General features: G+C 34.0%; 1 protein-coding gene across 1 annotated transcript in view; it reads left to right on the plus strand.

Moving 5' to 3' along the window:
- Sema3d (semaphorin 3D) overlaps window positions 1–27601 on the plus strand; it is a 156478-nt gene that overhangs the window by 38672 nt on the left and 90205 nt on the right. Inside the window, exons 2-3 of the mRNA XM_090332887.1 lie at window positions 10510–10693; window positions 27152–27312. Of these exons, the coding sequence (XP_090189013.1) occupies window positions 10549–10693; window positions 27152–27312 (306 nt within the window). The 5' untranslated portion in view covers window positions 10510–10548. The remainder of the gene's footprint in view (window positions 1–10509; window positions 10694–27151; window positions 27313–27601) is intronic.

Below are 27601 nucleotides of genomic sequence, written 5' to 3' on the forward strand. Positions count from 1 at the left end.
CACCCCATCTGAAGTTAGAGTTCCAACTCTTGTCATTATATAATAAGCTTTCTCATTTTTTCAAATGATATAAAAAATAATAAACATGCATCAGAAACATTTCAAGAAATAACAAAAGATATCCAACATGACAAAGGATGTCCCTGAACCACTTGGTTATTTCTTTTGTTTTGAGTTGGATGTGAAGGTTTGTGGCATCCAGGAATCATTCTAGTTTACTCTCTGAGTTCCCATGTGTCTATAAATATTGGGGCCACACATGCTTCCTCTAACCCCTGCCGTGATGTCACTCATTGGGATGATGTGAAGAGGTTTCACTTGCTCCTCCACTGCACATAACAGAAGTGGCTAGTGAAGGAGGGTAGCAAAGCAGGATGCTTCTCTTCCTTCGTTTCAAAGCTTATGTCCCTCTCCCTGTGTACCAGACCCTGACTGTGTTTTCAGGCTGCATGCCTTGCATTTATGTGGTCTGACAGAACATCATGTATACACAGAGATCATGCTTGTTCTACAATTGTGTAAAACAAGTTGAGAAGGACTAAATATTTTTTGGGGGGGTGAACACTTTATGATTTTATTTTGCTTTGAGAAAGCCATTCAATATTGTGTATAGTACAAAACAGTAGGTCAGTTATAGTGGAAGCACATATATAATCAAACACCTTTGTCTATTGTAATATCTAAATAAACCTTCAGCAATAACTTCAGTCTGACTTATTGCCTGACACTATTTCTAAATATTATCAACTATAAGACTTTCCCACAGTTATTTTCTTCAATATTTTTTTCAGTCATTCCCAGCTGAATATTCTAAAACAAGTTTACCTTTTCATTTTACATTATTTTCTAGCATTTTCCACATCCAATGTAGCTACAGCAGACATACTTTTCTCAGGATTTCATTTTGGCAGTGCATACAGGTTCTAAAAGTCTTCAGTTCACAAAAATGAATTAATGTAATTACAGCAGGTATTTTATCAAATTGTTCACCGAAAGAAATTTTATGTTGTTGAAAAGATTGGGCATTTGAATGAGAAATTCCACACAAAAGTTTTGAAGTATTACAGGAAATCAAAAAAGTTTTCAGTCTTCCTTTCAAGTTTCATAAGCCATTTAACATCTTTACCCCCCAAAAAAGTAACCATGGCAGTCTATTTAAGAAATGGGAGCACTTTAAGCTATATAAGTTACTAAGGCTTATATATAAAAATCACAATTGATAGGAGTTGATCATCTCACTCTGTTTTATAATTAATGAATCTGGATTCAGAGGAATGACATAAATTTTCTCTCAGGATAATGCCTGGAAGTACATAAACAAGGATTGCAGCATATAGTCACGTGGCTTATAGGCTGAGCTTTCCATAAAGACTGTAACATGTGGTAAACATAAAAGCGTGTAAATATTGTTTTAAAATTTAGACCAGAGGACATATTTCACTCTTGAAAATATGGAAATAATGAAAGATAATAAAAGTATCTTTAAGAGTAAAACATATAAGACAAAAAAACAGGAAATATTTATCAGTAGTTAGTACTAAAGTCAGAAATCCCCTGTGAATTCTAAATTTGTAGCTTTTTTGAGGCAGAAAGATTTCAAATGACCACTTACGTTTTATTGCTCAAAGGTAAAAGAAAAAATAAAATCAGTGAAAGTTCGAACACTAATAGTTGCAGAATGAACACTGAATAAGGAAGTTGAGGGAATGGAAAGAAAAACATTTGATAGCTCAGTTACTTAGTACATGATTTCAACAGAAAAAAAAATCAAGAGAGGAGAATAAGAACATGTTTGTGCAGGACCAGACCAGAGTGTCTAATTAAAACGTCAATATTTCTGGCAAGCTCTTACTGCCCTTATTGTATGAGCACACAATTTTTTGTTGTTTAGGCAATTGACTATACTATAAGTTATGATGATAAATTCAGATGTGTTAGTCTCTTATGAAAGATATATGAGAGTTTTAAAAGTAAAAGTTAGAGGTATGCAAAGACATTGAACTCAGCATGACAGATGAATTCAAATACAAATCTTAGGGCATCTCCTGATGCATTAGATTTTGAATGTGAGCATATATTATAGCCTTATTTTGAGTATACCATCAACTATGTTATGTCTGCAGTTTTCAAAAATCACACAAATATAGCTAAAGATAGTGATACAGTTAACTTAGGTTGAATATTTTTAAAGTGAGGTATCAATTTTTTATAAAGGATAAAGCATTGTTGACATTTTTTTTGCCAGTCCTGGGCTTGGGCTCAGGGCTTGAGCACTGTCCTTGGATTTTTTCAAGGCTAGCACTCTACCACTTGAGCCTCAGCACCACTTCTGGCTTTTTGCTATGTATGTGGTACCGAGGAATCGAACCCGGGTCTTCAGGCATGCTAGGCAAGCACTCTACCATTAGGCCAAACTCCCGGCCCCCATGTTGACATTTTTGACAGAGTTTTAATATTTATTTCTTGATAGAGCAGCTATGCCAAAGTAGAAATTTTGATTAGACCACAAAATTTCCAGTAGTAACTATTGTGGCAAATTTCTGATTTATTTTATACATAGCTATTTTTCAGAGATGCAACCACCAATGTAAGTATGTGCAAATTAACTTGGTATTAATAATTTAAGAAAGATACAATTAAAAATAAAAGATTTGAGGACAATAGCATTTGAAGCATCTCAAGAATATATGAACTCCAACTTTAAAAACCTGAAAAAAGAAATTAAAACAAAACTAACAAAGTGGAAAAACCTGTCACACTCCTGGATTGAAAGAATTAGCATTGTGAATCCTGCCAAGGGCTATCTACAAATTCAATACAATACCCATCAATATTGCAATGTCATTCTTTAATGAAATAGAGGACTCAATCCAAAAATTCATATGGAAAAATAAAAGACCCTGTATAGCAAAAATAATCCTTATCAGAGAGAACAACACTGGAGGAATATCAAAACCAAACTTCAGACACTATTTCAGAGCTATAGTAATCAAAACAGCCTGGTACTGGCTCAAGAGTAGCCCTGAGGTCTAATGGAATAGAACTGAAACCCAGAAATCAACCCATAGACTATGACCACCTAATTTTCTCTAATGGAGCCAAAAAAAAATAGAATGGGAGAAAGAAAACCTCTTTTTTATTAAAGAATTTATTACATTGATTTTTACAACATATTTCAAATTATGTATTTAACAAACAAATATTCAAGAATTGAATCTCCATATACAATCACTGGCACTCAGCTTTTAGAACATAATTAAAATTAAGCTGAGGGTTTGTATGTCATAGATACATATTAATCTATGTAATAAAACATGTCTATAGAGTCATACATTTTTATGTCTATGTAGTTGTGTTTATATTTCCAGTACCATGACCATAGCATTGGGTACACAAATATTGAGTCCTCGCTCTTGTACTCTTTGGATCTAATAGCCACATATTAAGGATACCATGCACCTTTTGTTCCTTTGATGTTGACTTGTCTCGCTCAACATGATTCACTCTAGATTTATCCACTTCCCTGCAAATGCCATTATTTAATCTTGTTTGCTGGTTATGTAGAATTCTATTGTATATATATATATATATATATTTCACATTTTCTGTATCCATTCATCTGCAGTAGGGCATTTGGATTGTTTGCCTGGCTATTGGGAATAGTGCAGAGATGAACATAGCTGAGAAGGTGTCCTTATCATATCTTCGGTTGTGATGTCCAGGATAGATGCCCAGGAGTGGTATGGCGGGATGGTAGGGAAGGTCAATTTCAGTGAAAGACTGCACCTTTAACAAATGGTGCTAGCAGAATTGGTTAAACATCTTTAGGAAACTAAAGCTGGACCCTTAAATGTCAGACTGCACCAGAATTAATTCCAAATCGATCAAAGACCTTGAGGTAAAAACAGATACCCTGAAAACTTAACAGGAAGGAATGGAAGACACACTAGAACTCCTTGGCACAGGTCAAAACTTTCTTCATAAAAGATCAGAAACACAACAAATTAAATCTTGGACAAATGGGACTGCATTAAACTGCAGATCTTCTGTATGGCAAAGGACATAGCTAGCAAGTCAAATATAAAGCCCACAGAGTGGGAGAACTTAGAATGCTAATGATAGCCTCAGAGACATAATTCAATTAGCTCACAATTATTCCCTAGTACCTAATAGTTTGATAAAGTACATTTTAAGCTCAACATAATGTATACACTGTAGGAATGCACTTCTATGTTATTTCCTGTATTTTAATGTAAAAATGATTTCTATATATGTGGTACCTAGGAATCAAACCAGATCTTCATTCCTGCTGGACAAGCACTCTACCACTAGGCCAAACTCCCAGCTTGATTTTACACTTTTTAAAAACTGTCAGGTAATACTCTTTGTATATTTATTTTGAGAGCAGGATGGTTTTGATGGTTAAGAAACTATGCATTAAACGATAAAATATTTTAAATTATTCCTTTTTTTTTTTTTGGTTGGTCATGGGGCTTGAACTCTGGGCCTGGGCACTATCCTTGAACTCTTCAGTTCAAAGATATCATTCTATCACTCGAACTGCAGCGCTACTTCCAATTATTCCTCTTTGACATAAGCAAATATTAAAAAATATTTTAATATAAAAATAGAAAGTATATGTGAGGCTTATATAGCCTAGAACTAAAATCACTGCCAAGAATGGGAAAATAATGTCCAGTTTAACACATTGATTTGTTGTTTTTTGGCCAACTTTGTGTTCTTTTCTTATTCATGTTTGCATTATTCCTATCCTATAGGAAGTAAGGCTCAATAAAGCAAGCATGTGACAATATTTTCAAATACAATAACTTATCTGTTTTGTGTGGAGAAACAAGTTTCCAAGTGCTCAATTACTGTTACTGCTCCAGAGGTCACAGAGTTACTAAACTAGTTTTACACAGAATCTTCTGTACACTTCATTATGAAGATTCTTCATCATTTTTTAAGATTTAGGGGAGAACTCAAATAGAGTAATGCTTTAAAAGCAAATTTCAACAAAATAAACACCAGGAAATTGGTACTTGAAAGAGGTAGGGTACAGCCTGGAGTTTGGCCCAGTGTTAGAGTGCTTGCCTAGCATGTACAAATATCCAGATTCAATTCCTGGGTACCACATACATAGAAAAAGCCAGAGTGCTGCTGTGGCTCAAGTGATGGTTCTCTAGCCTTGAGGAAGCCCAAAGACAGTGCTCAGTACCTGAGTTCAAGCCCCAGACTGTAGAAAGAAAGAGAGAGAGAGAGAGAGAGAGAGAGAGAGAGAGAGAGAGAGAGAGAGAGAGAGAGAGAGAGAGGAAGGAAGAGGTGGGATGAAGTCCAAGTGAGAGGGATGGATGAATGATAAAGACAGGGTGGAAAATTCATTCAAGAATTCAATGTATATACTAAAAATTAAGGAAAGTGGGGGAAGGTATGGATTGGGAAAGAGGAGTGAGAATATTTAAAGGGATGACATTAATCAAGATGCTTTATATTCAGGAACTGCTTTGTTAAATAGAAACTCCTTTTCACAACTACTTAAAGATTATAAAGTAAAAAAATAAGATTCAAATTTGTTAACAGAAATATTAGACGGATATTACAAAGTCTGGAAAAATACTGGACATACAACATCATCTATGTTGATAAATAAATTTCAAGAAGGAAATGAATTATAATTTGGGATGTTTGTTAAAATATTACTTAGTGTTGATAACAATGACTTTCCTAAAATATAGAGAGTTAAACACATGAGTTATAAGTATTTTTCAGTAATAAGCACAAAATAATCAATAATGCAATGATTATAATTAAACCATGTTTTATCATTAAAACTACTAGTTTCTGATTCTCTATTTTTTGTTTGAAGAGCAAATTTATATGAGATTTAGGCTGATGGTGAGATCAATGAAATAATTTTAAAGTATTGTTTTACAATTGTAAGTTTGTTGTCTGAAATCTACAAACATATGATTATCCTTCTTATCCCTTGCAATTTAAACATTGCTTTTCTGTTGTGGTTGTATTCAGGAGAAAATGCAACCTACAATATCAAATATGAGAATTCATATATGTATATTGCAAAATTTCAGTTCTATACTTTCTTGTTCTATAAATGATTAAGAGCCTGAAAAATTTGTTGTAACTATAATTACATAACTATAGGAATGAAAACCAACTAATAAACAAGAGTGGTAGGTTACTGACCATACATTTATGTAACACTATATTTCGGTATATTTTAGAAATGCAAACATAATATTTCAACTATTGCATAGTAAAAATATAAACTTATCTATTTTTGCTTAAATAAATAGGTTAGTTCATACTTATGACTTATTACTGATGAGGCTTATGTGTGTGGTATAGGGAAGTACTATGAGCTATTAAAAGGATGTTAGCAAGTAAGTTAAAAATTTAACAAATGTAAATGAATAAGGCAATCATCCAGAACTGTCCATGAGGCTTGACTTCAGTGAAGCTCATTTATAGGTAAATTATTCAACAAAAAGTTGCTGCCTTGTAAATTCTGCAGTGGTATAAACTACATCAACAATTTCATATACCTGATTCTACTATAGGATATAGGTACATTCAAAAACAAGAAGTAGAAGCATTCAAAAATGGTGATACACAAAATAATTTAAATGAAAATTCTCTCATCCCAAACTCAGTTTGATCCTCTTCTATATCACTTTCATTCCCGCCTATGATATTTTCATTATCTGATTTGAAAATGTGGTTATATAATAGTCTTTTTTTTTCCAGTCCTGGGGCTTGAACTCAGGGCTTGAGCATTGTCCTTGGGCATTCTTAAGACTAGAGCTCTACTACTTGAGCCACAGCACCACTTCTGGCTTTTTCTGTGTATATGCTATTGAGGAATGAAATCCAGGACTTCATACATGCTAGGCAAGCACTCTTATTCCTAGGCCAGTCTCCTGGACCAGAATTTTGCCACCACAGATTTTTCATTTATTTTTTCTGCATTGTATTGTTTCCTTGGTTTTCAAATGTCCTCTAAAATGGCTGTCAGTTTGACATTTGCAGACCTTTCAGGAAGTGTCAATAACTGCCTAATCTACATACCTTACAAGAAAACAATCTAAACAAAGATGGAAAATTATGTTTCCATTTATGCAAAGTGAATTCAGATATTATATTTATTTGTTTATGTATTTATGTTATTGTGTGAACCTCACACTCTTACTTAGCTCAAGGCTCACGGTCTACCACTTGAGCCACACCTTTATTTCATAGATATTGCTTTAATGTGGTAGTAGTCATAGTACTTGGTGTCCTCTGACTTGAGCAAAAACAATCTCCAATTGATCTTATAGTATCACCACGATATGAAGAGCACCTAGTTAATACTGATAGGTTAATTCTTCAATCCTCCTTTCTTGCTTCTTCAGTCTGCATACACACACACACACATACACACACACACACACACACACACACACACACACGGAAACTCAAAAAATTTCATATCTCATCATTCTGAGTTTTCATGTGTTAAGATGCAGAAACTATTTTTCTACACATGTATATACCCCATTGATTTTTGGAGCAAATTTTTATAAATAAATAAGGCACATTAATGAAATCATGTATCAAATTTTACACATCTCACTCCTCAAATAAATTTCTCCGTAAGTTATCATCTACATAATAAGTTCTGGACTCTATGTCTCATAGGGAAATGGCACAAGGCCTTCCTGAGTGTTACATTTGGATCTCTGATTTAGTGGAACAGTGTATAAAATTCTCATAATCAGAACACTCCCTATTGGCTCCACATCTGAAGATCCCCAAGAGTGCTATTTGTCTCAGTGAACATCTGGAATAGATTATATGCAGTTAATTGGCTCCAGGTTGAGCTTATTACAGACAGTAGCATGCAGTATAACCTAGGCAGTTCACTAAGTCCACCCACTTTGACTAAATCACACCTACTTCTCTTCCTAATTTCTCTCAGATGCAGGATTTAGGTATGTCTATGTCACACAACACAGACACACACACACACACACACACACACAGGATGACAAAATATAAAGGTATCAGTAGAGAGGTTTAGAAATATATTTAACCTATAAATGATCTCAATTACAAATATTAACCATTGAATTTGACAAACTGTTGGAAAGAATAATAAAGAATTGGGAGCATTAAACTGTAGAGAAAATCTACTTTTACTAGATATGTTTACTAGAATTATATACCATTTTTAAAAGTTCTAGCAATTTGGATATTTTTGTCTATTTTATTCTATCTTTCCTCAACATATATCTCAACACATATAGGCACATATCCGAGGTTCATAGTATTAAAGAAAGCAGTACTTTGATTTTTAACTTATTTAACAATATTAACGAGTTAGGTTACAAGGAACAGTGTAACTACTGTCCATTGAAAACCAAAACATCAATCATTTTAATTTACAATGTTGGAGGCACAGGGCATGTCTTAGCGATTAATGACCAGTTGGAGGAGTAGATATCTTAATACATAGCCAAGGGCCATTAACTTCAAGTAGTCATTAATTCCCAGGAAATGTCCTATACTGAGGTCACTATTGCTAATAAAATGCACATATAGAAAGTTCCTTCTGATTTGCCTATATACATAAATACGCATTCACATTGCATGCATTATTGCATGTCATGAGAAGAAAAAGAAAATTCTTTTAGAAAAAAAAAAAAAGACTTTCCCAAGTCCAGAAGCTCAGAAAAACTAAACCTAAGGAGAAATGAGGCTATTCAGTTTGGTGTTATCTCTATTCAGCCATTCAATTTACTTTTTCCAGTGTTCAGATAACATGGGTAGGAGGTAAGATACTTGTTGGTTTGTGGAAGATCTGGGTGGTTCTGTTGCATTCACATGCCAGTTTCCTAATCACAATCAGATTGAGAGAAAGGTAAAGGATGGGGAAAAGAGCTGGGGGAAAAGAGCTGGGAGGAGTCCTTGTAAGAGAGGGTGGAGTCTGACATGATTAAATATCAAAGGCTGTGAACGTGATGCTTTGTTTCTAGTCATAATATATTAGATACTCAAACCGGCACAGATTTAAGACTTAGCTTAAGTACCTCTGCTGAGTCTCCCCCTAGTTGATGATGTACTTTCTTGTCCTTCTCCTCAAGGCTTCTGATCAAATCTCCGTTTAAGCCAGATATGGATATCTGCAGAACTCTTTCCTGTTGCTTCCATTCTTTCTCTTCTGTATATAAAATTACTCATACCTTGCTTAAATATACATAGTAACTTTTAAGCTATCACTTGTAGTATCTCATAAACATCTCATTTTGTTGTAACTTATTGGTAGTCAGCCACTCCTTATCTTTTGCATCAGCTTAATAAATAGTTGAAGATTAGCTATAAGGGTGATAATTGGTAAGAATATATATAATATATACACTCAAATCTGTATATATTGCACACATGTGTACACACACACACACACACACACACACACACACACACACACACACACCAAACAAAGCAGTTACCACGTACAGAATCCTCCCTGGAGTCCATAGGGGTTAAAAGTGAATTCCTTCCTAAAAAGACAAGCAGTGTGTTGCTGCAGAATGAAGAAAAGTTAGACTCCATAATACAAAGCACACTAGATGTAGGTATAGAAAGGTTACACACTTGCTAAAACCCTGGTTTGATTCATCTCTTCCCATGTAAATGTAAAAGAACTGTTAAAGAAGCAGAAGTGTGTGGCAAGTTGTTGAGTGGCAGCTTCCAGCAGAAAAATCTAAGAGACAGTACCAGGTTCTGACTTCAAGTACTAGTATCATATTAGAAATAGATAGATAGATAATCATTCTATAGGTAAGATTTACCTAAACTTTATAACTATCATTAGCATTAAATAATTTAGGCTATGTAAAGCACCTTAAAAAATATTCTGGATACTGCTGGTTAAATGACTAACTAGACTTTTTGAGTTCCTTCATGGTAGGCTTGTATTGGTACAGGCCTACCACCTATATAGGTGGCCTTAACCTAATTTTATCCAGCTTTATTAACTTTGGTGGGCTTTCAAGTGAGAAATGAGAGAATACATCTACTTCAAGGAAACCTGCTTTATGTGATTTTGTTTGAGGATCTTGTTCTTTGGAGATGGTATGATGCACAAGAAGTTTTCTTTCCTAGTGCTTCAACCAGGACAAAGAATCTTTAAAGTGATATGAAAATATGCTTCAGATAATTCCATCAAAACATTGAAATAACTATAATACACAGCAAGAGAGATTAATTTTTCAATTATATAGTTGGACTTGTAGCATTATGTTCACTTGTCCATCTGAGTAAAGATGATTCAGAATTTATTTTGTCAATCATGGGCCTGGGTGATTCAGAATTTTATTTCACAATTATAATTTATTTGGTTTATGGAACTCTGCAAAAGCAAAACACATAAATTAATTATATATCTTCTGAAAAGTGTAATATGTCCAGAAAAAGCTGTTATCTTATTCATTTTTTAAACATTTTCAGATACATTAATATCGTCTGAAAGAGGACATTATTTTCATCATGAATACTAATAAAGATGAGAGACCCAAGACCCAATGTCAAGAATTTCACGTTTTTCATGTTTTAATCATGCTAAGCATGCTGTTTCTTCCTGTCACTGGAACTTCTAAGCAAAATATTCCACGGCTTAAGCTATCGTACAAAGGTAAGTATGTAAATGTAAATATTTTATGTACAATTAGATTTCTAAGTATTTTTTTAGTTTTGTTTCCTTTTGAAATTTATATTGTCTATAGTGTGGGCATCAGCTAATAAAAATATTATGCAATAGAAGATCCCAATTCCTTATTGCTGTATCTAATTTTCATATTATGTATATGATTATTTGTTTATTTGAGATAGGAAAGGGAAGAGGGGAAAACAAGATGATTTGGGAGGGTGTGGGGGGAAATGGGGACAAAAACATGAGAAGGGGTATCATTGTGTGAGATGTATTGCGCCAATACCTGATGAATGTAACTGTAACCCCTTTATACATTACCCTGACAATAAAACAAATAAAATTAAAAAATAAATTTTAATTGGCCACGTTTAATTTGTATTGATCTTTTGAGTATTATGAATGGTTGGGAGTGAATTATATTGAAATGCACTCCATCTATGTAGAAGACACAGAAAAATATTGATCAATAGTATGATAAGGAGTAGAGCAAAAGAACAATAGAAGGATTTCTTGTGACCTATAATACATAGAAGTGTAACAACATCTTTTTGAAACTCCCTTGTATAACTAATTTGCACTAAGTGAATGATTAAAAAGTAAAATAGTCTGTTGGGGGGAATTAGCCAGAGAGGTAAGGAAAGAACAGATAAGGTGAATGTGAGATATTATAGTCAAAGTACTTTATATGCCTGTTTGAAGAGCGAACCTGTTAAAATTGCTTGAAGACTAGGGTAAGGAAGGGATTAAGGGAGAATGACAATGGACATGAAGTCAGTGGTATGAATTGTTTGTATGAATGGGAAAGTTAAAATGAAATCCCTTTTTAAATTAAAGTCACAATTCTGAAGTATCTACAATAAGGTATGAGATGCTATCTTTTTTTATTTCTATTTTTGTCAGTCATGGGCCTTGAACTCTGGGCCTGGGCACTATCCCTGAGCTCTTCCTGGAGCCACAGCCCCACTTCCTACTTTCTTGTGATTAATTGGAGATAAGAATCTCACATTTTTTAGTGCCTGGGCTGGATTTGAACCTTGATTCTCAGATCTCAGCCTCCTGAATGGCTAGGATTACAGGCGTGAACAACAGCACCTGCCTGATATACTACCTTTATCAGCCTAGATTAAGCAAAGATTCCTAGGACAATGAACAGTATATGTAAAAACATTTAAACAAGATATCAACAAAATTAGAAAAAAATCACTATAAAATGCAAACTTTAAAATATTCCCCAAACCAAGATCAAGAAAAATCTTTATAATGTATGTGTGGCTTGAGTAGTGGAGCACCTGCCTAAAAAGTATGAAGTCCTGAGTTCAAGCTTCCATACCACAAAAAACAAAACAAAACAGAAAGAAAGAAAAAGAACGGAGGAAGGAAGGAAAAAAGGAAGCAAGAAAGAAGAAAAGGCAATACATATTAAAATAAGTATTATAACTGAACAATAAAGAAAATTGATAAGGAACACTTTAAAACAAAAGGCATTGAAGAAAGATAATAAATTATCAGGTTTCTTTAATGTAATGATAAGTTTCAAAACTTTGATGAGTATAGCCAAAGAAAAATGAATATTATTTGCAATCAAGTTAGTTTACTACAACTTGATTAAACACTGAGAATTCATTATGACCTATGCATTGATACAAACAGTGTTTGAGGAATGAGCTCATTCTCATCACTGCACTTTGAGGTAAGAATTGTCATTTCCTTCTTATATGCAGCGATTTGAGCTACTGAGATATGGAGGAAATGGAGAGGTCATAGTTAGTTCATAGCTAAACTGCTGGATCGGCCCCAATCTACACAGAGCCTGGACCCCTAATCCTGTCTTTTTGACCGTAGATATAAGTAGTTCATCCCAGAGGCCTTTATGCACCATAAAGGGAACCACATGTACCTTTAAGATTATTGGGTGGCCAAAAGAACTTTACTGAATTTTGCACATTTCAAGCCTGTTGTTATATCTATGTTGGGTGTGGGAAGGTGGGGTCAGGGTTGAGTGGTGGTAGAACAGAGACAAGTTATCCTCCTCTAAGTTAAAATCTAAAATAAAAAGGATTCTAAATAGCAATTTAAATGCAGTTGGTTCTTAATTTGAAAACTCAACAGCTTGTATTTGTGTATGGTTTTGATTTTACTGTCCTATAAGGATTAAGAATGTTGATTTATCTAAATATTCTCATTCCTCTGAGCCTCTTTTTCTATTAAAGGAAAATCAAACTATATTCTTTTGATGCCTCTGGTATTTAGAATACAAGCCAAAATTTATATTTTTGCTAATGTTTTAGTTTATCTATATCTCCAAGGCTAGAAAAGTAATAAAACTTGGAAATTAAATACAGGGTAGATATTTTAGAAATCATTTCTTCTTCTCCTCCTCCTCCTCCTCCTCCTCCTCCTCCTCCTCCTCCTCCTCCTCCTCCTCCTCCTCCTCCTCCTTCTTCTTCTTCTTCTTCTTCCTCTTCTTCTTCTTCCTCTTCTTCTTCTTCTTCCTCTTCCTCCTCTTCCTCCTCCTCCTCTTCCTCTTCTTCCTCTTCTTCCTCCTCTTCCTCCTCCTCCTCCTCCTCCTCCTCCTCCTCCTTCTGCTTCTTCTTTTTTGTGGGTCATCGAGCTTGAACTCTGGGCCTGGACGATATCCCTGAGCTCTTCAGCTGAAGACTACCACCCTATCCTTGAGACAAGCCCCACTTCTTATTTTCTAGTGGTTAATTGGAGATAAGAGTCTCAGGTCCTTTTGTAACTGGGCATCCTGAGTAGTGGGCATGAGCCACCCTGCCCGGCTTCTAGAAATCTTTCACCATAGTTTATCCTCAGTACCCCTATGTGTATCCACAGTAATTTTATATGGCTGCTGCTCATTATTACTTTTTCTGAAAAATAATGATTAGTCACCTTGCCTTAGTACAACTGCATGATCCTTGCCAGTTTTGACTGTTAATCTTTTCAGACACTGAAAAGAATGTTTAATCTCTCTTGGAAACCACTAGCTTTTCAGTACCATATTGCTTGTTTGCCCATCCATTTTCTAAAAACTCCAAAATATCTATTTTACCTTTTCCTCACTGAAACAGACTGTCTAGAAGGCTTACAATTCAATCGCTGATAATATAACTGTCTAAATTTGATCACTTTCTGAATTTAAAAATATTGATAGAATTATAGCTTATAATGCTCCTAAATATATTATGTGAGGGATATTTATATACCTATGTATTTATATTCATATATAACATTGTGTCTACAATGTTACTTGATGTAAAACTTAAAAAAAATAGTTTGGCTAGGAATGTGGCCTAGTGGTAGAGTGCTTGCCTAGAAAAAAAATTGCTGAAGTACCATTGTGTTTTAGATTGTAAGATATGAAAATAAAGGGTTTTTTATTTTAATTTTATTGTCAGGGTGATGTATAGAGAGGTTACAGTTATATATGTAAAGAAGCAAGTATATTTCTTCTGAAATATTGTTAGCCCCTCCAGTGTTCCTTCTCCCACTTTCCTTCCCCGCAACCCCCAATCAATGTTGTAAAGTTCATTTTCAATGTATTGTCTCATGAATATTACTGTTCCATGGATTCACCCATTGTCTTTTGTGTCATTATCTTGTTGGGTGGGTATGGGGAAGAAAAACTAGCAGAGAAAGAGTGAAGAGGTGACATTATTTAAAAAAGAAATGTACTTTTGACCTGACTTATATAACTTTGTGCATCAGCTTCATAATAACAATAAAAAAGCCAGGAAAAAAGTCATCCTTTATGCTCATAATTTCATTATGAAACTGAATTTGTCTATCTAGACTACTTAAAATCATGGTTAATATTATAAACATTTAATAATTTGTCTATCATTTTTTATGAAATATGCTATCTTGTGAGAAATATTGATGGTAACTCCAAGACCAAAAGTTTTCATATATAAACAGAATATAGTATAATTTTTCCTTGGAAATTATACAACAATTCACATGTATAGTGCATCTTAAAATTGCTCCCATGTCATCCCCAAGTATTTTCTATCAGTGTTAGCATCCCTCAGGGAATAACTTCAGAAATTGTGAACTGTCTAGATATTTTACTGCTGTACTTCTTTAGTAGTTAGTGTGCTCCACAGCCATTACACTTAGCACAATTACTGCTGATTTTGATTAAAATTTTGTGTTTGAGTGATTTTAACCTTTTTCATGGGCTAAAATGCATCAAATAAGCTCAGAAGTTCAGACTGTGATGCAATATGAATGCCATTTTTATGGTCAAATAGATGGGAAAGATAGCCTACTCTAATTCACTCCCTGCAAATAAAAAATACAATAACCTGTTTTTACTTACAAAATAAGTTATTGATGGATGATTTGAAGCTATATGCTGTATTTGAATGGACTTATGTGGTTTCCCAGACATGTTTTCACTGAAGTGAGTTCAGGGAAAATTTTACTATGTGCATAATGAATGCTTAGCTGTCAATATTACTAACACTAGTACCTTGATGCCTGCTGTGTTTGTTGCTTTGTTCTGGCAACTAGTGGCTATATCAACCCACAGAAACAATGATTCTTGTCATCGTATAGTTTGCATCTTTACATAGAAGACCAGACTATATATAAGTAAATAATTTGGTCATGTAGAAAATCGTAGATGCTAGGGAGAAAAATAAACCAAGAATTGAAGTTGAGGAGTGGTAGAGTTAAAGCAATAAAAATTTAATTCAAATATCTGGAATATTTTGGCAGAAAGAACAAAAGTCCTGAGGTAAGACAATGTCTGGAATACTTAAGAATCCTACAGAAATAAGGAAATATGCCTAAACAACAAGGAAGAACTAGTAGATTGGTTAAACAGGAAGAAAAATGTTGGTCACAGTTCACACATTAACATGTAACATGACTGATGTAGACTGGAGATTTTTAAGCACAGTCAGACACGTGGTAGGATCACTGATTTCTGTGTTATCAATACACTGGAAGGGAGGAGACTAGAAATAGAAAAGGCTATAATAGAGACTGTCATTCAGGGAAGAAATGATGGTCTGTAAGCTAGGATAGTAGGAGTGGAGATAAAATATGTGAAACTAAATCCAATAGGGCATTTTTATAGTAAGCAAGCAAGCAAGAAAGAGACGGGAGACAAAAAGAAAAAGAGAGAGAGAAAGAGAGAGAGAAAGAGAGAGAGAGGGAAAGAGAGAGAGACCTAATATATGATTCCAATTGTTTTTGTTTAATAATGGAGTTATTATTCATTTAAATGAGAAAGTCTGAAGAGCAGGTTTTAATGAAGACCAAGGATAGTTGTTGTGTTTATTAAAGGTAGTAGATATCAAATTGAAATTCTACAAATAATTAAGTTGAGAATTCATGAAGATGTCAATTGAAAATATAAATTTTGTAGTAAGTACATGAAAAAATTTAAATCCATGAGACTGTGAGATAATGCAGGGATGGAGAAGAAGTCAGTAAACATGCGCAGAGATCACAGCAAAAGCCTTGCAACTGCAAAACATTAGAGTCACAATTGGGTCTCCAGATGGTACATTAATGTCCTTAAATTATTAATAAGTTTGTAATAAATCTTGACTTAGGTGGAAGATACATGGAATGAGGTAAACGAAACATAAGGCTGAAAAATCATTAAGTTTTGATTAGACTTCTTATATGTAAGAACTCAGTGCGAGGATAAAGGAGTAAAATAGATATCACTCTTACCAATAAGACTTCTAGCATTTTCAAGAGATAATATACAAAATAACTGGAAACAGATGAACGCCATCATGCAAAAATAAGTACATGTTATGTAAATTTGGAAAAAAGTAGGTATAAAATTGAGCATTAGAGGAGGAGCTTAAAATGTCATAAATGCAGTATAGTTTAGCATTATAGGGTTTTGATTATGAAAACAATATAGTTTGTTATGGATAAAATGGCTGAGGCAGCATGTTTCATGTGGTAGATATTGTTTGGGGATGGCTGGAACAGATAATTAGAAGCTGTTGCAGTGATTCTAAGAGAGTAAGTCTAGACTAACTAGCAATATGAATAAATATTTGACAAACAAGATTAGAAATTCATATGATAGGATATTTTAATCTTTGAATTTAGATGGTATTAAATTTTGAAGGGAGTAAATATGGAATGCTTATATTAATAGAAGAAAGGAAGGAAAGGGATTAAAAATAATTTTGAAATAGTAAGCCTGATACTTTGTGATCACACACAGAAGTCCTTGAAGTTGGGAGAGTTGAGCTGGTTTGAGGAATATCTGACAACATGTAGAAGGCAATTTGGAAATGCTAAACTTAGAATTGACATTTTGGCAACCTGTCTTGAAGTTATCCACAGAGAACTGACAATTTGTAAGGCATAAATAATCTTTTAGGAAATAAAGTATAAATACGAAATAACATGTCATTGTTTATACAGTCTGAAAGGGAAAACGATATTCTATGATGGCAGTTTTAATCTCTCTCTTGGATATATATGTAGATAATTATTCAAATCTGCTGAGTAATTCTATTGGGATTAAGCTAATTAGACCAATGATTACAGAGAGGACCCAAAACTGCATAAAACCTAGAGAGGTCTTACAGATGATTAGCAGCTGCTTAGTCTGATGGAAAAACAATCTGAAAATTTCCTGAAACTGTGGAAATTTCATATCAAAAGTCACATGGACATGTATAGCATGATAAATCAAAGAAAGATATATGTAGAATATTATTTTAATCATAAGAGCAAATGTGAAATTATGATTTGAACAAATTCCAGGAAAAATCAAAGGCACATTCAAAGACTTGGGACACAGATGGCATGAAACTTCCCAACTGTGACCAAAGTTTCTCATATGTCCTTTAACATAATCACTACTAATTATTGTTATTATTATTGGACAGAGGGTCATGCTTTGTGGCCCAGACTGGCTTTCAACTCTATACTGTCTTGCTTCAGCATCCTGAGTCCTAGGATTTGATTTCTCATGGACATGAGAAAAGGTATCAATGTTTGTGAAGTAATGCGCCTTCTATCTGGCGAATATAACTTAACCCTTCTATTAATTACAATAAAAATATATGGCAAAATAAATAAATAAATCCTCATGGCTATTTTAATGATTATTTGTGTTGTATTTGGGTTTTTGAGGAATTGAGGTTTTTTTTGTTTTTTATTTGCAGTAATAATGATTGAACCAAAGATCTGGTGCTGATGAGGAAGTACTGTGCTATTTGAGCTACATCCAGCCCTTTATACTCATTCATTGTAGCTTAGGATTTTGACTTTCATTGAAATATGAACTACAAGATGAGAGATGAGTGTGCTAGTTCAAGCCTTCAATTTTTTCTCTCAGGCGGTCAAGGCAAGAGAATCATAAATTTGAAGAAAGACTTATTAATATAACCAAATAAATTTGAGAAGGACAAATTCTAATATTTGAAAATAGAGGCAAGAATTGCCAAAGCAGAATCAGTTTCCTCAGAAATAATTTCTCAATGATTTCTGAGAAAGTTCATTTCATTATGACATTTTTTTGGGGGAAAGTACTAATTTAACCTGAACTTTATATAGACAAATAAGAAAAAATACCCATCAAAGTATCAAGATTCATAAATTATGAATTTCACATATATAAAGTATCTATTATTGAAATCCACCCAAGTAATCACATACTCTGATTTCAAGTATAAGTTTAGATCATGTGGCCACATAAACTTTTTACTGAGTTTTCTTCATGTTCTATCCTGACAAGACTATAAGTCTGGTAATATGATGGGCTTTATTTATTTTCTGAGTTATGTCTGTTTAATGATACTATCTGATTTGCGATTGACTAGAAAATACTCTGAGACCTAATAGGCAACTGCAAAAGAATAAATGTGAATTTGGTTTTTATTGTTTTTGTTGCTTTTTCTGATTTAGATATATTCTCTGGAAGAAAAATTTAGGCCTCAGTATTTCGCCTAGGCAAGCATAATGATAATGAGCTTTCCAGTTATTTTGATCTTAGATTGGACTGATATTCTCTTTCATTGCTTGAGTAGGTGGCTATGTGTAATCTCCGAATACACACACACAGTATAAGTGGAATTTTTGTGTAGGTGGAGGTGAGCTATCTTGATAACCAACATCTTTCCATATGATCTCAGGCTTCAGAAAAATGTGTTGGAACATGGAGAGAGCCAATTAAGCTAAGTTAATTTTCTCAAGAGAGAATCTATGCCTTGTCTCTGACCAAAAGCTTGAGAAGCACAGATCCAAGGAGATCTGAAGGGATTCCATGACCCACACATTAGGAACTAATTTTTATTTTGGAATGAACAAAATCTGCTCCTTTGTTCAATTCCTGAACCAAAATGAGAGCAGGCTTTTTGCTGGAAATGGTTTGGAAGCCCAAACATTTCTGGAAATATGAGGAGAATCTCTGAAGGAACACCATAGAGAAGATCTCAGTTATAAATCTGTGAAAAATAGTTTTGGGAAGTCAGGGTTGCAGTGAAAATAGTTGGATTTAGGAGGAAAGTGTGGGTAGAATGGAATTGTCAGCCTTGCAGACTACACAGATTGCAGAGTATACACTGTATTGGAGGATCTTCTGATAATATTGCTTTTATAGCTAGTGCCTGTGGTTTTACTTATCTGAAGAAATGGCTATTTAACAAAACGGTTAATGAATACAATGCATTGACCAATGTTACCACTTTCAACATTAGCATCCATCCCTACTCTACCAAACTCTTATCTCAGTCTTCTTAATTTTGTGGGATATACATTGGATTCTTTTTTTAAAATTTGTTTATATTTTTGCCAGTCTTGGGATTGGGCCTGAGCACTGTCCTTGAGTTTTCCAAAGGCAAGAACTCTACCATTTGAGCTACAGCATCACTTATGGCTTTTTTCTATGTATGTGGTACTGAGGAATTGAACCCAGGTCTTCATGCATGGTAGGCAAGCACCTGTACCACTAGAACAAACTCCCAGCTCCTACATTAGATTCTTGGCTGCATCTTCCCCTCTTTTCCTATTAATTCGCCCACTCCTTTCCCCTTGAATCTACCATATTTCAGTTTATACATGTATATACACCTTCATAAAAACCAATGTATTCACACACATTTATAAGTTTTACTTTCACATGCGAGGGAAAATATTTAACCCTTGTCTCTCTGGACATATAGAGGAGTGGGTGGGGCAAAGATTTTTACTATTATGAGATGACAGAGAAAGGTCATAAGGTGTTTCTTTTGGGGGGGAAGTGATATATAGAGGGGTTACAATTACATTCATCCAGTTTTGGGTACATTACTTCTTGAACATTGATACCCTTCCCATGTTTTCTCCCAGTTTTCCCTCCCCTAATCCCCTCTGAATCATGCCATTTCTTCCTTTTATTTATTTATTTTGTTTGTTTATGTGTTCATGTTAATACAGAGGCTTGAACTGAGGGCCTGGATACTGTCATTGACATTTCTTTCCACTCAAAACTGTCATTATGCCACTCAAAACAAAGCCCAATTTCTGACCTATTGATGGTTAGTTGGAGGTAGACTTTTGCTGCCTGAGATGACTTTGAATCATGATTCTTAGATCCCAGCCTCATGATTAGCTAGTATTAGCTGGTGGCACTAATACACCAGTGACTGCCCTTTTATTTACCAGAGAATTCTTAGTTTAGAGGACATAGAAGTGATGAAGAGATTGCTAAGATGATTATTGATTTCCTTTTTTTTTTTTTTTTTTTGGCTGTTGGGCTTGAACTCTGAGCCTGGCGCTGTCCCTGAGCTCTGAGCTCAAGGCTACAGCCCTACACCTTGAGCAACAGCGCCACTTCCAGTTCTCTAGTGGTTAATTGGAGATAAGAGTCTCAAGGTCTTTAGTGCCCTGGCTGGCTTTGAACCTTGATCCTCAGATCTCAGCCTCCTGAGTAGCTAGGATTACAGGCATGAGCCACCATACCTGGCATTTTTCTAATTTTTTTGTTTAAAAGAAAATATATATATATATATGATATATGTGAACTAAAGTGTTCTTATTTAAAGATGTGGAAAGACATTTTTCTTTAGCCTTGTATTTTTATGAATTCAATTGACAGCTCCCTTCACCTAGTTCAGGATCTTTGGCCATAAATTCAATATTTCAAAGTTATGAAATATTTTTCACTTAGCTTTCAAAACCTGAGGAAGTCTGTGTTGCTGAATTGTAAATTTATTAGATTAAATATAACTAACCACTCCCTTCCTTTCTGAGGTGAAGATGAACAATGCAGACCATCAGCTCAAATAGGATATATTTGTTAGACTGCAGGAACAATTATATTAAATGACATTAAAAAGGAAATTCAAGAAATTCTTTCTAAAGTGATTGCTTACTTGAACTAAGAATAGGGATTATCTGCCCTATAGTCTGCCCTTCACATGGATGAGCAAGTAAGAAGTCATCTTATTGCTGAGCTTCAATACTAAGAGCAAATTGGTTGTGTGAAGTCACCTCACTCACTGAATTGTTAACCTATCAGGTAGAATGGGATTTTTGGTAAAAATCTCCTTACGGGTCTAATCATATACCTTGATTTTTCTTCCCTAGGGCTAGACTCCTTTTTTTTTAAAGTGCAAGTATAACAATCAATAGGAAGGTGTAAATTATTGTGTGGTGCTTAATAACAAACTACTATTTTAAAAAATAAATTTTGAATGCAACAAAGCTCATTTCAAAGTCTAATTTCATATATAGGGAAGAAATCCCAAATTACTATTTTACTACTAAAAATGCTTAGAAACTCCTAAGGACTCATCTTCTTTGTTACAGTATATTGTCATGTTTGATATGGATGAACATTTCTTCTTCCCCTGTGTATTTCAAGAGGACAGGCATGTAGCCACTTTTTAAAAATAATATGGTCTTCTCAGTAGAGGCCTGGTGTTCATATAGAAGTCAGTTATGCGTTCAAAAGTTAGGTTTTCCATGGGCACTAGTGGCTCATGTCTGTAATCCGAACTGCTTAGGAATCTGAGGTCTAGAGGATTGTAGATCAAAGCCAGCCTGTGTATGAGACTCCATCTCCAAAATAACCAGGACAAAGCCAGGCTGGAAGAGGCTCACTAAGACTGAGGAAAAGAAAAACAAAAGCAAGTTTTATGAGAAAAGGGACAAATCTTCTTATGTTTGAAAAAATCAATTATTTTAAAATGATTACTGATTATATGTTTGTTTTATTTTATTTTATTTTATTGTTGGAGTGATGTACAGAGAGGTTGCAATTATATTCATCAGGTAGTGGGTACATTACTTCTTGAATCCCTTCCAATCTTTTTTTCCCACTTATCTTCCTACATGAGTATATTTTTGTAAACTGTTTAGCCTATGACTTTTGTTAAGATAGATGAGGGAAATGGAAATTTCTTTTAGCTAAATGCATGTGTGCAAGCTTGAATATTCATACCCTTCAAAGGAACTAGAGCCTCAGAAACATGTTATTGCTTGCTATTTATGATTCAAGAACACATCCATTATCTTTCTATCAAGCTTCATCATACACAGTGATTCCTATATTTTAACAAAAACAGTCTTGTATTTAACAAGTCTACTTTGGATGTCATCAGATGGAGTATTTTCCCAAAATACTCATCGAAAAAGAGTGGAGATTTGAGCACCTGGATGACTACGAATAGTGAAATTAAAAATGGAGGGCAAGGTGATATCAAGAATACTGTCAGGAAGAACTATCAAGAGGAATTGTTAAGGTAGACCCAGTCAAGGGTTTTGGTAGATTGAAGGAAGATATTTAGGGCATAGAAGTAGGTTCTGCTGGCATTCCAGTAACCAAAACAGAGCTCCTCTAAGTACGTAGATCTCTGTAAAGCCCTACACTTTCCTTCCATACCCAGAGTTCCTATCTAAATGGCTTAAAAATATGAACAATATTTTAAAAAAATCACTTGACTGAGATTTTCAAATCAAAAAGCAAAATAGCAAAGCTTAGAAGTTTGCATCCATGAGAGTCAGCCTCTATTTCTCATTCCTGATATTCACAGCTGGTGCCAAATTTGGGTGTTAACATGTAATCTCTAGAGTTAATAGTTTTGAGTTGTATTTTTTTTTCATTTTGGCTGAGTTTTAGTTGGTGTTTCCATGGAAACAAAATTGCCTTTGCTTGCCTTGGCAAAAATACAAGCAAGATAAGCTGTGTAGGAAAGAAGGAACCTGTTCCAATCCCTGTCCCAAGGTCTTTCCACAATCTGTGTCAGCCTGAGAGATGTACATGTGTAATGTCTACATTTAATTATTTGGTTTGGCTACAGAGGAGGGGGAAACATGTTTTAATCATTTTGATGCTAGCATTGTCATAGTCAATGTTAAATCATTTGAAAATGGTAATGCTTCAGGTTAGACAATATTTTTGCAGCTGTTTTTCCTTGCCAAGTTTGTTTGAAATTAAACCAAACAGAATTGGTTATGGTGAAACAGAATACAGCAGCTATGTCAACTGCATATTTACTTTTCTCATTGTACAAATAGAGAGAAAAAAATGAAATGCACTTTTCTTAAGTATCTTCTACTTTCTATCCACATTTATATAACACAGGGACTTGTCCTGCTTCAGATATGTTTGAGTAGTCTTCTTGATTCCATGAATAAGGGAGTTAATAATAACCAGAATTCTTACTGAATTTTTCAGTCAGACAATATCTGTTTAACACTCACTTATAGTCTTTGTCACTTTCTTGAATTAAAAAATATGATAACGTCTTTCAGTCACCTACAGAATAATCAGACTCAGCCTGACGTAAACAGCCCTAGTTATCTGGACACTATTTTTATGTCTAGCCTCACTTTTCACTGTCCCCACATGTTTTGTACATTTCATCACACTGGGTTCAATTCCACAAATATTCATCAAATGCTTTGTTTGCCTTAGACTTTAGGAACTCAAGTGATACTCTTGCTTAGCTCTGAGGAGCTCAGAGGAGACATGCAATATTCATTCTGGTGTCCAGATATAAAGCCCTCCATGTATGCAACTTACTTTGGTTTCTTATATTCTTTCTCCATAGGTAGATGATAAGTTTTTCTTTTTGCTATACACACATATATCTGTGATAATATTTAATTTATGGATATAATATTTATTTTATATATTTCCATACATATTTAATTTATACTAAGATATTAACACTAGCAAACCATAACAAATTTTTTTATATTAAGAAATGTTAAATTTATTGTTTCTCACAAAATATCTTATTGTGTTGTTCATGCTTCTCTTTGTAATGATGAGATGTGATATGGTGCCTAAATGAGGAGATAAACTGACTGATACAGGTCTTGTGACATGACATAGCATTAGTTTATACTGACTGAACTTCTGTTGGCTTGTGGTCACATCACACAGGAGTGCATACACTGTGTATGTACTAGAGAAAAGAGTATTTATGAGAAGAATTTGTACTTCTATTAGTATATATTTCTTGTATGTCATGTTTCATTTGCATATTACATTCTGTGCTAATCTATGTGCTCCTGGAGATAGGACTTCCTTATCCTTATAACCATAATCCTCAAGTACCATGTTTAGTACCAAATCTGGATGTATTTATAAATTTTGGTGAAATAAATAGCTCTTACCTCTTACTATTAATCACATAGTGGGGTAATAGAGATGCTTGAATAATCAACATTTTGTCTTAATGAAAGTTGAGATTATATGCTTCTTTCATACAACTTTTTTGACTCATCTAAACATCACTTTCAAAAATAACAGTAGAAATATATATAAAAAACAAAAATAAACAAAAATAACAGTAGAATTTTTTTAAACAGTTTCCATATATATTCCAGGTTGCTCTCAAATTCAAGATCCTCAAATGTTCAAATGACAGATATATCTCATACATGTATTAAACTTTTCTCCCTGCCAGGAATACTTCTGAAAACTTTGTTATTACCTCCTATAATCACTATGAGAATTATATGAGTTAGGAGATGTTTTGATTTCCTTTGTATATATATTTTGTATAGGTTTCAAAAATACGTCGTTAGCAATATAATAGTAGATAGCTACATAGCAACTACCATATCATTTAAAAAATCAGCAGGACTGAATTTTGAGCAGTAGACTAAGGGAGAATATTTTCAAAAAGCTGTGTATCTGGCAAGATGCTCTTGTCCAAAATTTTTTTTATTAAATTTTTTTATTGTAATTAGTAAAAGGGTTACATGATATTTGCCAGATAGAAGGTGTATTAATTCACATACATTGATACCCTTTCACATGTCTTGGTACCCATTTCCCTCCCCCCCCACACCCCCACCCGTCTTGGTTTTCCCCCCTTCCCTATCAAATTTCAAATATCCAAATACAAATAAATTCAATAACAAAACTTTTAATGGCCTTTTAAAACTAAGCAATAAGAAAACAAATCACTTTTAATATATATATATATATATTATAGGATGCAGGAGTTTCGCATGACCTCACCAAAGGTAAAAAAAGATACAAATAAGAATATAAGAAGATGCTTCAGACAATCAGTCTTTAGGAAATACAATTTCAGATATCACTGTGTCTGTCTTAGAATGGCCAAAACTTGGACTACTGATAACAAAAAATTCAGTTTTTTGCCAGTCTTGGGGTTTGAACTTGAAGCCTAGCACTGTCCTTGAACTTTCTCAAGGTTAGTACTCTACCACTTGAGCCCCAGCACCATTTTTGGATTTTTCTGTGTACATAGTACTGAAGAATCCATCCCTGGGCTTCATGCATGCTAAACAAGCATTCTACAAATATGCCATACTCTTAGTCCAATTACACTGAATTCTTACAAAGTTGTAGCACAAAAAGAGCATTTTAATATTGCAAAATGGCACAGACATTTAGGAGACACTTGGTGGCTTCTTAGAAAAATAATCATGTGAATCAGTATTCCTGGCATTTACCCCTCAAAGCTGATCATTTATATCCACTGAAACCTACATGGCCAGGGGACAGTAGCTCATACCTACAATCCTAGCTACTCAGAAGGCTGAAATTTGAAGATCATAGTTTGAGACCAGCACAGATACAAATGTCTGAAAGTGTCTATTATCAAATAATCAACAAAACTGCCAGCCTGGAGGTATAGCTAAAGTAAATCATCAGAGGTGAGTGAAAAAGCTAGGCACCTATACCAGAAAAAAAAATTTCCTAAAGAAATGAGCAAAATCAATACATAAGTAAATGATACTAAGCACATAACTACATATATATATATACATATATATAATGGATTCACTCATAATTGCCAAACTTGAAAACAGATGTCCTTATGTAGGTGAATGGAACAGTACACACAAATAATGGAATATTAATTGATATTTTTAAAATGATGATCTGGGCATCATTGGCCCACACCTATAATTTCTTAGGAGGCTGAGATCTGAGAATCAGAGTTTGAATCCAGCCCAAGGAAGAAAATCTGTGATACTTCTGCCTTAAATTAAGCCACTTAAAAACTGGAAGTGGAACTTTGGTTCTAAGACTAGGTTGCTAGCCATGAACAAAACAACTCAGAGGCAGAACTTGTGACTGACACATAGAAAAGAAATATAGCATAATAAACAAAATAGAGATAAAATATTGGGCACTACAAATATAAGGGAAATTTAAATACATATTGCTAATAGAAGAATCAAGAATGAAAAATCTAGATACTCTATGATTCGAACTATATAGTCTTCCATCATGGCAAAACTGTTGACACGCAAAAGGGATGAAGAATGTCAGTGACTAGAAAAGGAAAGATAAAGTAAGAATGAGATCACAGGAAAGCTTTAGGAAATGAATGGTTCTGTATTATATAGTGATACTGGACATGTCATTATATCTTTATTCAATGCATAAAATATCAAACATCAAGAATGAACCCTAACAAACACCGGGACTCTGAATGGTAATGGTATGTTATTGTGGGTTTTCTTTTTCCATGTTAGTGAAATGCTGTTGATAATAGGGAAATTGGGAAAGGAATGTAAGTGTTGGGGCAGGGGGTATATGCAAAGCTATACTTTCCTCTCAATATGACTTTTAATCTAAAACTTTTCTAAAAGTCCTTTTTTAATATAAAGGGAAAGAATCCTGTGACATCTATGACACAGCTTGATACTTCATAGTAAATAATTATTTTGTCTGTGTTCAAACAACAGTAAAGATAGATTCTTCAAATTATAAGAATATGGACACAATTTTGAGGTATTTTAATTTTTTGTATTTATACATCTTATATTCATTTTAGAATCAAATATTTTTCATGTGAAATAGTATTAATAAAGTAAAACTAAAATATATTTTGGATTTCTAAATGAGTACATGTTAAGCCCTAGTTGTTTGCACTTTGAAATTGTCATCATGATTTGCAAAGTGGGATAAGTGACAGATTGACGCAAGTAAATATTTTGTATACTGACTTTTTTCATTCTTTTATTTTGCCATAGACTTGCTGCTTTCAAATAGCTGCATTCCATTTATGGGCTCACCAGAAGGACTGGATTTCCAGACTCTTCTATTAGATGAGGAGCGGGGCAGGCTCTTTCTAGGAGCAAAGGATCACATCTTTCTGCTCAGTCTGGTTGACTTAAACAGAAATTTTAAAAAGGTCAGTGTATTTAAATATGTATATCATTCATTATAGCCATTTCATGCCATCTGTTCTCTTGGTCTGGAGTGACTCAATATTAATTTTGATAGTTTTCTGTGTCAAAACTAACTACTGCCTGGAATATACATTTTATATTTTTATGAATTTAAGTATCTATGAAAACTTTTATTGAATTAATAAATACAATACTAAAATAACATTTGAAAATATGACTTAATAGCATCAATTATCAGTACACATGTATTTCATGAGTCAAAATGCAAACATTTGTTTTGAAGAAATGCAA

The sequence above is a fragment of the Megascapheus bottae genome, chromosome 5 (assembly GCF_031878675.1).
Source record: "Megascapheus bottae isolate mThoBot1 chromosome 5, mThoBot2.hap1, whole genome shotgun sequence".
Lineage (NCBI taxonomy): Eukaryota > Metazoa > Chordata > Mammalia > Rodentia > Geomyidae > Megascapheus > Megascapheus bottae.